Source organism: Benincasa hispida, chromosome 12 (assembly GCF_027475165.1).
Source record: "Benincasa hispida cultivar pf3 chromosome 12, pf3_genome.v1.1, whole genome shotgun sequence".
Taxonomy (NCBI): Eukaryota; Viridiplantae; Streptophyta; class Magnoliopsida; order Cucurbitales; family Cucurbitaceae; genus Benincasa; species Benincasa hispida.
Window position 1 is genome coordinate 63,803,248 of NC_143489.1, and position 16,934 is coordinate 63,820,181.

A 16,934-nucleotide genomic window follows, 5' to 3' on the forward strand; every position below is an offset into this window, starting at 1 on the left:
GCTTGTTTGAATTGAATAGAGAAAAAAAGTATTTTTTGAACAATGAGACAAAAGAATCAGTAAATGCATGGAATAATTTAATTAAGTTGATACAACCGTAGTACCCTCATCTTGCCTCATACTAAAAGAGATGCATCAATTGAGAGTTAAGTTCTTTTACTTGAGCTCTTTTAATAAAAGAAAACGATTTAAATACACATTGAAAGTATTTCAAAAGTTATTTTGAGTGCATGTTGAACATTTCATTTTTTTTTTAAATAATTTATTTTAAAAATTAAACATTTGAAAAGTTAAACCAAACACATTCTTAACCTTTCCGGGTGATTGTTGGTTTAATTAATGTTAATAATTAAAATAATATTGTAGACAAAGGTCACAAAACATACCTCTTCGGTAAGAATTATCCCCTCACGTTGGAAGGGAGCCAAGGTGACTTGTGAACCTATTGAAGTAAACAAAGCTGTGATAAATGATGAAGGTTTTAGCAAGATATATGTAACACTTTATATTTGAAGTAAAATATATGAAAAAGAAGAGAAGAGCTGCATTACTTGTATTATGTCCATTGTCAATTGGAAATAACTCTTTTAAAACACTGCAAAAGTATCCTGAATCAATGGAGAAACATTTTGCAGTGAAGCCATTAAGGGGAAGACTGCAGTCTTCTTCTATAGGCAAGAATGACAACACATGATGCAATGGTAGTGCCAAAGCCCCTTAGAAGTAAAAAGAAAGTTAAATGGGAATGGATAAAATAAAAAGAATACAAAATTCTTTTGGTGTTTGTAGTTTTAATAAGTCTTGAATTTAGTTTCTTTTAGGGGTTGTTTTTAAATATAGAAAAATGAATCAAAATATTTACAAAAAATAGAAAAATTTTATAATTATCAATGATATTGATACTATCAGTGACATTGATAGACACTAATAGAAGTCCATCAGTGTCTATCAATGTTTATCATTGATAGTTCTAGAATTTTTTTATATCTTGTAAATATTTTTAACAATTTTACCATTTAAAATAATTTCCTTCTTTTAGAGCTAATTTTATCAAAATTGATTAGTAATTCATTCACGAAGAAACAGAAAATATTTTAAAAGTTTATATATATGTAAAAAAAAAAAAAAAAAAAAGTTAATACAATCAATATATTTTTTTTGTATTCTTTTTTTATAAACAAAATTGAAAAACTAACAATATGAACTAAATTTAAGGCTTATTAAACGTGCACATAACATTTGAAAGTATATATGAATTAAAATTGGACATATAAAAGTACATGAACGGATTAAAATAAAATGTAGCTCATACAATAAAAACTAAAACGATACTTTAACTAATACAAAATAAGTAAAACAAGCAAGATTTAATATACAATATCCTCCGGCATTTGATATTATGGGGTTATGATTAAAGAAAATGCAAGAATAGATTTCGAGGCCCAAAAAGGACAAATTTTTACATAAATTTAGTTTCCAAGATCACATTTTATGAAAACCAAATTCCACTTAGAATTCGTAAAAGAATCAAGAAATGACGAAAATGAAGAAAAATAGAAAAAGAAAACTTCTACTCATAAACGAGATTCATTTTTGAAGAGAAGAAGCAGAAGGAAAAAATGGGTATTATGTATACTTACTTATAGGCTCAAATATAAGGAGCATGACATTTTGGGGTTCCTGAAGAGTGATGGTCATTGAAGCAGAGCTTTGGCCTAACAACAAAGCATTGTGGAAGGAGTTGAGGGAAATCTTTGAAATGTGATTCCGATCAACAGAATAATCGGCAAACAACGGAAACGGCATAAACATCTCTGCATTTAAGGGAGGAGACGTGCGCCGAACAATTATCGAGAACATCGACGGCGTGACCTTCAAGTAGACTTCATTAGTAATATAACTGAATAGGGTGGTTGCATTCAAAAAAGGAGCAACATTGTCAATCTTGAAAGAAAACATGGTGGTGGTAATGTGAAAATGGAAGGAAAGGAGGACTGAAGTTGTAGGGTGTTTCAATTCTCTTCTCAAGTTTAAACGTCATCTTTTCCCCATTTATATTGGCTTCTTATATTATACAAAAGTTTTATTATAGCTATCGATTGAGTGCGAGGGTCGTCCACACGATTGACCCTTTTTAGTTGATTGAGAATTATAATACTAATACCTAATCTTATTTAGAAACAAAGGGGGCATAAAATAATGAAAAATATAATGGATGGCAAAAAGTATATGGTATTTGCAAATCTAACATTGTTTTCTAAATTTGGAGTTCTACACATTTTTTGTGTCACCCTAGTATATCTCATATACTTTGTATCTCGTGTATATAAGTCAAATAATTCACTTTAGATTTCGACATAAACAAAATATAATGATTCATTTATAAATGCCTGTAATTGTGGTATGTTTTTTCGATGATGGTGAATATAGTTTTTTTTTTTTTTTTTTTGACCCTCAAGCATTTTTCTATATGTTTTTGTAATTTCATTACTTCTTCGATTTTGACAGTTTAATTTAGGTTTTGATGTTTGTTGTGGTGTGTTTTCCAAGTTTTTATATGATTTTAATTGTATATCATTAATTTCTAAATATATTTAGATATATTTAGATATCTAAAAAATGCATTAATAACAATAGCACAATAGATATTTTTTTAATTGATTTTAATTGTATATCTTAATTGCATTAATAGATATCTTAATTGTATATCTTAATTGCATTAATAGATATCTTCTTCGATACGTCTAAGGATGCGTCATTTTTTATATATTTTTTTAATATATATATTTCTAAAACACGAGGATGCTGATACATTGAAAATACATTTTCTTTTTCTTTAAAAAAATCTAGAATATAAATAAATTTAGCATACAAGTTAATAACAATAACACAAAATAGAATACAAACACTAAAATACAATACAAAAAAAGCAACATCTAAGTATTGAAGTACAATAGTTAATAAAATGCAATAGAAAAGTGATTCATATTGCAAAACTTGTTGTTGAAGATATCCAAATGGTTTATATTTTGGTGGACTTTGTGAGGACTCAAATGTGAATGGAGATTAGATGATTCTAGTCTAGGGTTTGGTTCGTTATTTATTTATTTTTATTTTAGTCTTAGATTCGAGGAGTGAGCTTTTTAAATAAGTTGCCTAATTTTAGATTTGGAAAGATTAGATGAGTTACTTGTCTTTTTTCTTAAAAAAAAAAGTACGCATAGAAATAGATACGTTAAATCGTGTGTCAGATACGTATCTGAAAGTATTAGTATCTGATACATATCTGATCCTGATTTTTTGCCTCACATAAAGTATCTGTGTTTCATAGTGTATAACAGATGTGATTCATATTTTGTACATCAAATGGCTGATATACTAGATTTAGAGAGGGAATAAAATAAATATCAATTATATTTAAATACAGCAAATATGGAAGTATGTAGTTATGATATACTTTAAATGGCATTTTAGCATTTCAATTGTACATGAAAAAGCGATAGGATGACTCAACAATTGAAATTCAGATGTTAAACAAAAATTACTAATAGGTATGATAACAACAGAATTCCAACAACAATAAAGATAAATGATGACGTGAATTGGTAACCCGGTTTAATAAACCACCTACGTCTGGGGGGTTGTGTGCCCCGGAAAGCTAATCCACTAATAATGACGAGTTAAGTAATTCACAACATAGCACTTATTTGTAATACATCAACTACTATAGTGACTCTCGTAGAACTCAACTCCCAAATCACCTAGGCTCCCCCTAAATGTGAGACTCTCACTCCAATATCCTTAGTCTCTCCCTAAGTTTGATATTGATGTGACTCTTCTTACTATGATATCTTCCCCTCAAATTAATGAACTCCCTTCATCGATGAATCATAGGATCCTCCTAAGATGGAGAACTCCCTTCTTCAAAGTTGAGAGCTAGATTCCTCCTAAGATGGAGAACTCTCTTCTTCAAAGTTGAGTGCTAGACTCCCCCTAAGATCGAGAATCTCTTCGCAGCTAGGGCTTAGACTCCCATTAAGTTGTCGTAGTCATCAAAATTAAGGCGTTATAATCTTCAAAATGTACCTACTGTTACATTCTATTGCAAACATACACTCTACAATTAATCACAATTAATCATTCTTGACCATCAAAATATACCTCTTGAGTTAGAATAATTGCTGTGCTTCCATAAGCGAACTTGACTTGTGAACTTGATATAGTAACAAGAATTGCAACAAATGATAAGATTACATTAAATTAAATATCTTTCAAAATAGTATGTGAAGGGAAGAATTGTTGAGTTATAATCATATTATTAATTACCATTATCAAAATTACTAAACCCTGTGATAATGTTTATGAACTCTTGTGATTCAATGGAGACAAAATTTGCACAATCAAATTCGAAAATATCGTCGATACTATCAGTTGAATCAGAAAATGGTATATCAATTCTATCAGAAGTACCTAAAATAAATATCCCAAAAAGAGAAATTAGAAAATTCAATGAGATTCTAATTATTTCAAATCTCTTAAACATATATTAAAGAATTTATTCAAATGGCTTAAGTACTCTGAAAAGAGATGGTTAATGAATAAAAATAGATGGAAATTCTAGGTCTCTTTCGGTAATCATTTGATTTTTTATTAACCTACAAGCGTCTCTAGATTTCTTGCATCGTTATCTACTTTATACCCAAGTTTTTTTTAAACAAAGCTAAAATTCGAAAAGTAAGGCCATTTTGTTTTTTTCTTGAAAATCAAGCCTATTTCCTCCCCATGTCGTACAATTATTTGTATCTTTTTTAACTTTGATTGTTGAATTCTTAGGCAAATTTAAAAAACAACAATAAGTTTTTAAAAGCTATATTTTTTAGTTTTAAGTTTTGGCTTGTTATTTTAAACCATTGGTAAAAATTAGATATTAAAATAAAAAATTTGGAAGTGAACGTAGTGTTTATATGGTTAATTTTCAAAAGAAAATATAAAAAAACCAAACGGGACCTAATAAATAGTTTTTAAAAACTTATTTTTGTTTTTAGAAATTAGGTAAGAATTCTACCCATCTGCTTAGAAAAGATGCAAACCAGTAGTGTACAAAAATGGGAGGAAATAAGTTTAATTTTAAAAAACTAAAAATAAGAAAAAAAATTGAAATAGTTACCAAATAGAGCCTTAATGTCTATCAAATTAAAGATCTAATTTAAACTTTTGTAAAATTGTTAAAAAAAATTAAAATGTTTATTAGGGCTTTATTTGCTAACCCAATTTGGTACCAATTGACGCTATTTGATAATTCTTTGGTTTTTAATTTTTAGTTTTTGAAAATTAAGTCTATAACATTACTTTTTCATCAATATTTTTAAAACTCAAACCAATATTTGAAAACTAAAAAATAGTTTTTAAAAATTTATTTTTATTTTTAGAAATTGGTTAAGATTTCAACCCTTGAGACATGTCAACCTAGTTGAGATGTCTCATGCATTCCCTCTCCCCCAACATCATCAGTACATTGTTAAAAAAAAAAATGAATTCGGCATTTTTAATGAAGAATGATACAAATCATGGTAAGATATTGAGAGAAAATAATTTTAATTTTCAAAAACTAAAAATCAAATAGATACCAAAACGGGCTTTAATTTTATGAAAATGAAAAATCATGTCAAAAAAGTTTTAAGGAAAGAAACATAATTTGAAAAATAAAAAAATTTAAAATCAAATGGGTTATGAAAATAGGGACCGTCCTAATTTTTTATTTTTTATTTTTGAATATTAAGCTTATATACACTATTTTAGGTAAAAAAAACTAAAAATAATATATATTTTTTAAAACTTGCTTTAAGAATGACTAAGGATTCAATATTTTCTTTCAGAAATGTGAAAATCAAAAGGTATATAAATTTCAGAACCGTTGTTATTAAACCGGATCTAAATTATGAAGAAAGTTATGATTTTTATTTCAAATATATGAAAATAATAAAGAATGATTAATCGAAATTGAATTAAAGATAGATATTACAAACCATCATCATCAACATTAAGGACCCTGCGGATTACATTTCGAGCTTCATATCCTGAAGAGATATGGTCAATGAATAAAACAGATGAAAATTTGAATGGCAACAAAATTTAAGATCTAATTAATCTCTGTGAATTCATTAGCAACTTAATGTTTGTCAACCATTTATTTTTTAGTTTTTCAAATTTTGAAAATTAAGCCTATAAATACTATATATATTTATTGATAACTAATTATCAAGCAAATATTTGATAACTAAAATTAAGTTCACACATATTATTTATATCTATTCATTTCTTACATACATTTCTTTTCAGCAATATTTTCAAATATCAAATAAAAAATTTGATGACTAAAAATATACGAAAATGGAATTTATGACAAAGAAGTTGTAAGAAAAGCAACACAATTATGAAAAATAAAAAACCAAAAATCAAATGGTTATAAAAATAGAAATCATTCTAGGTTTTTATTTTTGAAAATTTTGTTTATGTACACTATTTTCACCTGCAAATTCTATTTTTTAGATAACCAAATTTCACCAATGATATGAGAACCAAGTAAATTTTGTAAACTAAAAAAAAAATCTTTTTTTCAAAAAACTCGTTTTAAAAAAGACTAAGAATTCAATGTTTCTCCGAAAAATGTGAAAATAAAAAAGTGTATAAATTTTAAAACATTGTTACCAAAAGTATATAATTGTGATTTCAAATCTGGCTATATTTTGTAAATATTTTGATTTATTTTTCTATATTTAAAAATAACCCTTTATTTTTTAGTTTTCAAATTTTGAAAATTAAATTTATAAATACTACGTATGTTTATTGATAGCTTACATCTATTCCCTTTTAGTAATGTTTTTAAATATCAACTAAAAGTTGATAACTAAAAAAATATGAAAATGAAAACCATGATAAAGAAATTGTAAATAAGCATAATTTTTAAAAATAAAAAATCTGAAACGAAATGAGAAAGAAAATAGGGTCATCTTAGTATTTTTTTTTTTTTTTTAATTAATCGCATAGACATTACTTTGAACCCTATGTTCCACTGTCTTATTAACCATTTTTCATCAATGTTTTAAAGAATTAAGACAAATTTGAAAACGAAAAAAAATCAATTTTTTTCAAGATTGGGGGAAAACATGATATAAAATTCTAAGAGAAAAACAAGTATAGAAATTTCAAAATCATCATAAACGAACCTAAATCATGAATGATAAATTCTCATTTCAAATCTATGAACAGAATAAAGAAGGAAGAATCAAAATTGAATCAAGAAAATGAAAACCATGACAAATAAAAAATTGCAAGAAAAACAAACATAGTTTTAAAAAATAATAAAGAAAAAACGAAAACGAAAGGATTATGGAACAATGCAATCCTAGTTTTCTATATTTCATATTTTAAAATTTAGCTTATAAACCCTTCTTCCATCCCTAAGAAACTTGTTTTGTGAAAAGTAAAAAGTATAAACAAAATTTCATCAAAATTTTGAAAACTAAAAGGAAAAGTATTTTTTAAAAGACATGTTCTAAAATAAGACTAAGTTCAATTCAATGTCTCATTCAACAATGTGAAAATCAAATTAAGATAACACTGTTATTTCAAATGTAAGAATATAATAATTAAAGAATACAAACCAGAATCAAAAGAACCGAAAGCCAATAAAGAAAAGCTATTTTGTTGGAGACGTTGCATAGTATGATAAAAGTGTTGGATCTGAACAAGTTTATAATCAAGTTTGGTGCTATTGTATGCAGCAAAGAAATGATGGGATAATTGTAGTGCTAAAATGCAACGAGACGAAGGTGATGTAGCCGCCATTATAGAAAACCTTGTTGGTGATGATTTGAGTACGAATGTGTCATCGAAAGTCTCGGCGAGGATAGAAATGTCATGTACCAAATCATCCAGTTTGTTATTAATCACGAAAGTTAACATAATTTTGGAAATGGGCGAATGATCGATAAAAATGGATAGAAGGGTTAAAACAACTCTTTGCCTAGTTTTATGTTTATAAATCCTTCTATGTAAATATATAGGAAAAGGATAGAAGGGACTGTAAAATGGTGATGGGTTGGGTAATTTGGCCCAAGGAGCTTTGTTAAGTGAAATTAGAAAGGGAAATTATTATGAAAAATACCTATAAGTAATAAATGTAAGGAGTACTCAATTGCTCTTTTCTATTTACTAGCTTCCATTAATAATAATAATAATAATAATAATAATAATAATAAAAAGGGGCATATCTGTCTTTTTATTTTAAATAATGAAAAAACAAAACAAAACAACAAGCTGAAATTTGGATTAACATGGGATTAAAAGGACAAGGAAAAAGGGAAGTAAAAGAAGTTTTTTTTTCTATTGAGGAAATGGAAATTGGCCAATGGTTTGTGTTAAAAAAGGAAATTATTTCAAATGATAAAATTATTAAAAATATTTATAAGATATAGCAAAATTTTAAAACCATCAATATAATAAATATTGATAGACATCACTGATGGGTCCATCCATCTATCTCCTATTTGTTCTTCCCCTATTTTTAAAACTTTTTAAAACCCTTTAATTTGTAAAGCCCTTTAATTTCTTTGTTTTGAAAACTTTAATGAACTTCTCCTCATCCATCTCCTATTTGTCCTTCCCCTATTTTTAACCAAATGACTCAAAATTCAACTAATCCCAAATGGCCTTCTAAACCACCATCTTGTAAACCTCAATCTCAACTTTTTCAGGAGTTTAGTCATACTACCCCTTCTTGCTACCAACTTGACCATTTTTCTTGACAACATTCAAACCCCCAAAGTGATATATCTACTTTCCAACCACCTCACTCTGCATTTATGATTGAAAACTTAGCTGTCACCTCTAAATTTCAGCATATGGATGAATGATGGTTCATGGATTCTGGAGCATCCCATTATTTGTCTTCTGATGCCTCAAACTTTTATAATTCTGTGCCTTATCATGGTGGTGAAAAAGTGACCGTTGGTAATGGTAAGCAGATTCCTATTACTAACGTTGGTCATGTTGCTATCCCTTTCTTTCCTAAACCTATTCTTCTACATGTTCTTCATACCCCTGCTATTTCCAAACGTCTTATTAGTATTGTTCGTCTTTGGTATGATAATCAAGCTTTTGTTTAATTTTATGCTTTGTTCTTTCTTGTTAAGGATCTCAAGTCCGAGAAGATTATTCTTTGGGGCACTCTTGAAAATGGTTCGTATAAATTACACTCTGTTGTCAATTGTGTACCTCTCCTTCGACCAACCATGCTACTGTCTTTCTCTCCACAATTAATAACACTTCAAGTTGGCATCTTCGGTTGGGGCATCCAACAACTTCTATTTTGAAACTTGTTCTTTTGCAGTGTCAGTTGCCATCTGCCAATGTTAATACTTTTTATAATGTTTGTCAACTTACTAAGAGTCATCGTCTTCCATTTTTCAATATTATAACTAAAACTAGTGCACCGTTTCAACTCGATCATTCTGGTGTATGGGGACCTTCCCCTCCATTTCTATTAATGAAACTTGTTTTATTCTTCTGTTGATGACTATACTCGCTTTTTGTGGTTATATCTTCTCAAATCCAAAAATGGGACTTTCTCTTGTTTTTCAAATTTCAAGCAACTTGTGGAAACATAGTTTGACAAGAAAATTAAAAGTCTTCAATCAGATTGGGGTGGTGAATTTCAATTTATATCTTCCTTTCTACACTCTCATGGCATCATTCATAGAGTCTCATGTTCCCATACTTGTCAACAAAATGGTCGAATAAAATAACAGTTATTTTTTTTGGCATTTACACATGTCCAATAATCAAAACTCCATGGTTATTGTACGTAAACTTAAGCATGTATATGAGATATACAAGTAGATCATGCCTTAAGTGATAACCAAAATAAGTCTGTAGTATAAGGATTAAGGAGGGATACTTGATCCTGGTGACACTACGAATACGACCCGCTTTGTAGAGGTTTGCAAGTGTTGTGAACTACTACTAGATCCTGACCATTCATGTGGAGAGCGGGGGTGTCCTATACAAATGGTTTGTATAAGACCAGACCACGAGATGATTCATCTTTGTATATAACACTGTTAATACTGGAGACTTACATCTCACCTAAACGACCATAGGTGACATGACCTTAATCCTGAGTGTTTTGGGAATTCCTACCTTTGAGAGTGGTCATTTGATTAGTATGGGTGAAAGTGGCCAAATTGCCAACTCAACATGCCTACCTTTTTAAGGACTTGTCTAATTTGAAAGCTAGGAACTCAGTTATATCAGATGAAATTCACTCCTTCCTCGAAGCAAGGGTAAGTAGATAGATTGCTCCCTTAAGAGCTGATTTTAGGGCTTAAACATAGTGGCCACAACTTTTCTTTGGAAAAGAGGATTCGGTCATAGTAGGACTATGACTTATGTTCATTAGAGGGATCAGTGGTACTTAAAGAGTTAGATGTAACTACAGGGGCATAATAGTTATTGGCCTAGGTGTACTTACGAGCGATCTATGGAGGGTTATCGCATTATTGATTGGTTGATATGGACACATAATATATCTATAGTAAGGAGAGTTCATCTGTCGGTCTTTAGTAGAATGTCTGGCAGTTAACGGATGGTGGATCCTGTGACTAATGAGTTTAGTGAGTAATTCATGTACCGTTAGAGCTTCGAGCTTCAGTCCATAATGTTCTATTGGTAGCTCAATTGATTCAAGTTGAGAATCAGTTCTTGGTGTTAATTTGAAATATTCAAATTGGCAAGAGGTAATTCAATTATATATGATATGATTGGTGTGATGTATGAGATACATCAAGTGAAGGATTAATGTAAATGAGATTTACATTAAGTACCATGAAATAGAAAAAGAGCTATGGTTTATATGTTTCATGAGATGAAATATTAAATCTATAGGTTATAAATATACTATGAGAAGTTAGTTATCATATATATTTATAATAATATTAATTATTGGATATTATCTCTTTTTCTCCAATAACTAATTGAGAGTGAGATTATTGGCAGTTTCATGGTAACCATGAGATAAAAGAAAAAAAGTTTTCCTAAATTTAGTGGTTGATGATTGTGTGAGAATTGCTATTCTCGACAAGTTCTCACAGTGGCTGTCAAGTGAATGAGATTTACTAAACGACAGCTTTTGAGAGACTAAACAATCGTGGAGTGACATTACACGATAATTCACTCAGTTGGCCTTTAACTAGACAATCGCAGAGCTTTTGCTAAACGATCGCATAACATTTGTTAAACGATTGGGCATAGTCTATACGATAGACTTGTCATCTCCCACTTACTCAATCGTTTACACGATTGTTCCTCCAGTCTCTACTTCTAACCAAGTCCACACAGAGCTCATACTTCTGAATTCTCACACCAAGAATACCAAAGTAGCCATTGTGGTGGTGTTGTACTCAACTCGACATAGTTAAGGTTTTTGGAGGCCGTTTGCTGTGTTCGTGGTCTTGAAGTTCATTGTGTTCGTGATTGTTGTGATTGTGATGTGTTGCGGTCAAAGTGTTCGAGCGTTCGGGTTTGCAATCTTCTTGATTGATCGGGCGTTCGAGATCGAGGGAGTTTGAAGATGAGTCTTCAAAGGTATGTATAATTCTTCCCTTGATCTTAATAAAGCATATTGTAATTTTGTTTTGTGCATAGCCTGTATGTTTGATTGTGATTGTGTATGTTCAAATACGATTGGAATTTGGAACGATCCTTACGCTGCTCATGGAAATCCTCATGTTCGATTTCCTTCACCTTGAAGCACATGCACGGCATTCAATATACTAACAACATTTCATATCATACTCAGAGTTCAAGGGTTTAACACACATATATTCACATCATATTAGCAAATACAAAACTTAGCGTTTAGTGGGTCCTAACATTTCTTTACTAGACCCTAATATGAACAACACATATACATGAACATTGAATCCTTGAGTGGCAGTGCAGCAGGGTAGCTATCCTTTGGGGAGTTGACCACTACCTGGGAAAAAGAAAATATTTGAAAAGAATGAGCTACTAGCCCAATGAGTGAGTATTAAAAACATATATTTTATACTGATAAGCCAAGCAATTGTTATATCGAGAAACTATGTGACTTCAATTGTATTAGTTTATTGTAGAATGGTTGACAGTTCAAGGCATCAAGTCCATTAATCAACCAAATAAACTCGATTGACGTTCACTAGGGAAACTTCAAAGTGTTTACTATTTATCTCGATGCAGATTCTTAATTGGGAAATATCGATTGTTTTTTTTTTCCTTTTATCATGCATTGTCAACTTACCATTTATGGAGGGATTGTTGGAATAAATGGTAGTAACTTTTCATATAGAGTTGCCTTGTTTCATGAATGAACATGTCCTTTTGAAAATAACCAACTTGAAGAAGAGACACGACTATTCGAATGACCATGAATAGTCTGTAAATATGTCTCTTCTTCAAATTGGTTTAACAACTTTTTCTATAGGATTTTTTCTCTCATAAAAATTTTCTCCCTTTATATAAATTTGTGCAAGTTTAGTTTATTTCCATAAGATCTAGTGGACGGGGCTACTTCTATAAGAAAGTTAATCTGTTCTATCCTGAGAGACAATTACTCATAAAATTCAAGCACTAGAGTGAGTATTATCTTAAAAGGACAACGTGAATTCTTTTCGATATACCAAGTAGGTTATGTATTTTTCTAATTTGTTTTAATGATATTATTGTTACAACAAGATATATTATTGGTTATTTTTTTATACCAAGTAGGTCATCATCATCATTTATACTAGTAAAGAGAAAAGAGGAATTGAGTACTCCTAAGATTTATTATTGGTTATTTTTTTATAGATATTCTTCATAATAATTTACCTTTCTAATTTTCACTTGGAATTGAGTACTCCTAAGATTTATTATTGGTTATTTTTTTATAGATATTCTTCATAATAATTTACCTTTCTAATTTTCACTTAACGAAGCCCTTGGGCCAGATTACCCAACCCATCACAAGCCCTTCTATCCTTTCCCTGTATATAAACATAGAAGGATTGATAAACTTAAAACGAAGCAAAGAGTTGTTTAAATTTAAAAAGAAAGTGAAGAAACCCCACCATTATTATTGATCATTTCTCCCATTTCCAAAATATGTTGACTTTCGTGATTAATAACAAAGTGGATGAATGGATAGATGACGTCTCTATACTAGCCGAGACTTTCAATAACACATTCCAACTCAAATTATCACCGACAAGATTTTCTATAATGGCGGCTACATCACCTTCGTCTCGTTGCATTTTAGCACTACAATTATCCCCTCGTTTCTTCGCTACATACTATTGCACCAAACTTGATTATAAACGAGTTCCCATCAAACACTTTTATCAAACTATGCGACATATCCAACAAAATGGCTTCTCTACTATGGCTTTCGCTTTTTTTGATTCAAACCAAGAACCTGGTTTGTACTCTTTTTCTATTCTTTCTTCTTTAATTATTATCTTCATATCTTTCAAACGAGAATCTTATCTTAATTTTATTTAGAAATTTATGTTACTCTTGATTTTCACATTGTTCAATGAGACATTGAATTGATCTCAGTCTTTTCTTAGAACAAGTCTTTTGAAAAATACTTTTCTTTTTAGTTTTCCAAATTTTATTTGGTTCTTGAAAATTTTGGTGAAATTTTGTTGACAAAACAAGTTTCTTATGGATGGAAGAAGGCTTCATAAGCCAAATTTTGTTGACAAAATTTCAATTTCGTTTATATTACTTTTTAAAACTATGCTTGTTTTTCTTTGTTACTGTTTTCCTTTTCTTGATTCAGGTTCGATTCTTCCTGTTTTATTATGTTCATACATTTGAAATGAGAATATTATCTTTCTTTTAGGTTCCTTAGTAATGATTGTGAAATATCTAATTTTTTGTCTTTCTTGAATAGACGTTTGAATTCCTTTTTTCTTTTTTTTTTTTTCGTTTTCAAATTTATCTTGATTCTTCGAAACATGGTTGAAAATTGATTAACAAACCAATGAAATTGGCATAAGATTAAACTTCAAAAAAAAAAAAAAAAAAAAAAAGAAGAGAAAGGAATAAAATACTAAGACGATCCTATTTTCTTAAAGATTTGGTTTTCGATACAACTCGAGAGGTAATAAGTATTTGGGCATGTTCTTGGATTCTATTTTTATTTTTGAAAAGTATGCCCTTGTTTACCACTTCTTTATCATGGTTTTCATTTTCATATTTTTTTTTAATTATCAAATTTTGTTTTGATATTTAAAAACATTACTAAAAGAAAATAGATGATAAGATATCAATAAATATACAAAGTGTTTATAAGGTTAATTTCAAAATAAGAAAACTAAAAAAAAAATAAATTATGGGCAAACATTAAGTTTTTAACGAATTCATAAAAGTGAACTAGATCTTAAATTTTGTTGCCATTCAAAATTTCATCCATTTTTATTCATTCAGGATATGAAGCTCGAAATATGATCCGTGGGTTGCTTAACATCCATCCTGATGGTTTGTAATATCTATCTTTGATTCATTTTCGATTATTCATTCTTTATTATGTTCATAGTTTTGAAATAACAATCCTGAATTTGATAATAATGGTTTTAAAATATATATATATATATATATATTACATTTCTTAAAAACACATTGAATTCTTAGTCTTTACTGAAACAACTTTGTGAAAGAATTGGATACTTTTTTGGTTTACAAAATTTACTTGGTTCTTGATAACATTGGTGAAATTTGGTCAACTAAAAAATGGAACTTACAGGTGAAAATAGTGTACATAAATTAAAATTTCAAAAATAAAAGATAAAACAACTAGAACGACCCTGTTTTGATAATCATTTGAATTTTTTTATTTTTTCATAATTATGTTTCATTCCATACAACTTCTTGGTCATGATACAATTTTTATTTTATTTTATCTATTTTTTACCAATTGTTTAAAAAATCAAGTCAGAATTTAAAAACAATATATATATATATAGCTTCTAAAAATTTGTTATTGTTTTTTAAATTTAGTTAAGAAATCAACCAAGAAATTGGAAGGAAATAGGGTTAGTTTTCAAAAACTAAAAACAAAAAACGAAATGATTACAATCCGAGGTCTTAGTTTTCAAAATTTGACTTGGTTTGAAAATAAACTCGAGAATAAAGTAGACAACAAAGCAAATCATATACAGATAGAAAAATGTTTGTAGACGTAATGATTATTAAATGAAGTCTAAAATTTTGATCCGTTTTTATTTATTGACCATCTATTTTCAGGGTACCTAGATCGGATTGCAATCCGCATCATTATTAATCATGAAAGAAGTTCGTAATATCTATCTTTTCAACTCAGCTTAATAACTTGAGCTATTTCAATTAATTCTTTAATATATGTTCAAGAGATTATTTCAAATTAGAATCTTTATTTCAGGAACTATTACGAGAATGGATCTACCATTTTGTGCTTCGACTGGTAGTATGGACGATGTTCTCGAATTTGATTTTGCAAAATTTGTCTCCATTGAATCACAAGACTTCATAAACATTATCACAGGGTTTAGTAATTTTGATAATGGTAATTAATAATATAATTATAACTTAACAATTCTTCCCTTCACGTACTATTTTGAAAGATATTTACTGTAATGTGATCTTCTTGTCATTTGTTGCAGTTCTTGTCACTATATCAAGTTCACAAGTTAAGTTCTCTTATGGAAGAACAACAATTATTCTAACTCAAGAGGTATATATATTTTGCTGTTAAAAATTGATTAATTGTAGACTGTATGTTTGAAATAGGATATATAAGACTAATTTAATTCTTGTTGAAAATAAGATTTAAGAAAAATATTAATTTGTAATACTAAATTACTTAGGATGTATCAATTTAAACAATCAAGATTTAAATTTTAAATTTTATTAAGTGTATCAATTTACTTGTATCAATTAAACTCTTAATTATCATAAGGGAATCAATTTAGACTTTCTATTAAAATTACCTTGAAATTGTTCATCATCAATTCTTAATATGTGCAGAGATTTCTTCAAATCGGATTATAAGCCTATCATGATTTTGTTTAACGAATGTTTAGAGTATACATTGATATTTAATTTGCTAAGATTTAAAACTAAATGTTGTGTTTGGTAATGTTATGTAGGAAAACCACTGTATTTTTGGAGGTATCGAAGGAAGTAATAAACTTATTTTTGCAATCACTCTCCAACCAACGGAATTATTTTACAAATTTGTAGGACGATCTAAAAGGGTTTGGTTATTCAAATCAAATAATTCCCTTAAAGGTGTAATCGCTGCCCCTTTAGGATTGTATGCTCGATATTTGGCCTATTTTCGTCCAAGGAAATGATAATGGAGACTCTATAGTCTACAAGTATATGTTGACAATATTTGATGTTCTTTTTATCCCAATACTAAAAAATTAGATGCTATTATATGTGGTTGTCTCAATTTAATTATTAAACATTAAATCCTATGGATGAAATTCTTCCACTAGATTTTGTCCATAGAACTATGAAATTGTGCGAAAACAAGTATAATATTTCAGAAATCCTAAAAAATACTGTTATCAATAATGACTTCTAAATATTTACAGTAACGTTGTTAGATTTGCATTCAAAAATCATTAGAGGCTCGAAGAACTCTAAGATGAAGGCTATGTAGGTTTGTACAAAAATATTTTGATTCCTTTCACTCGTTTCGAAATGACTACTTTCATGATATCATGTATGAGAGTGTTCCAAATTTTTTTTAACCCTATAGGTAACCCATGTGAACCATGGCTTTATTCAAACATGCATTGGCTTCAGGCTTTAAAAAAGAAACATGATTAAATTTACAAATATAACAATGATTTTTCAAATTTTGAAAA

At 28.9% G+C, this 16,934-nt stretch overlaps 1 protein-coding gene across 1 annotated transcript; it reads left to right on the forward strand.

Annotated features, from left to right (window-relative positions):
* Positions 1–13,378: 13,378 nt before the first annotated feature.
* LOC120067585 (uncharacterized) lies at positions 13,379–16,497 on the forward strand. Its single transcript, XM_039019131.2, has 6 exons — positions 13,379–13,492; positions 14,509–14,559; positions 15,325–15,372; positions 15,479–15,622; positions 15,720–15,790; positions 16,206–16,497. The coding sequence occupies exons 1-6, from the start codon at positions 13,423–13,425 to the stop codon at positions 16,410–16,412; spliced, it is 591 nt and encodes a 196-aa protein (XP_038875059.2). The 5' UTR covers positions 13,379–13,422; the 3' UTR covers positions 16,413–16,497.
* The last annotated feature ends 437 nt before the right edge of the window (positions 16,498–16,934 follow it).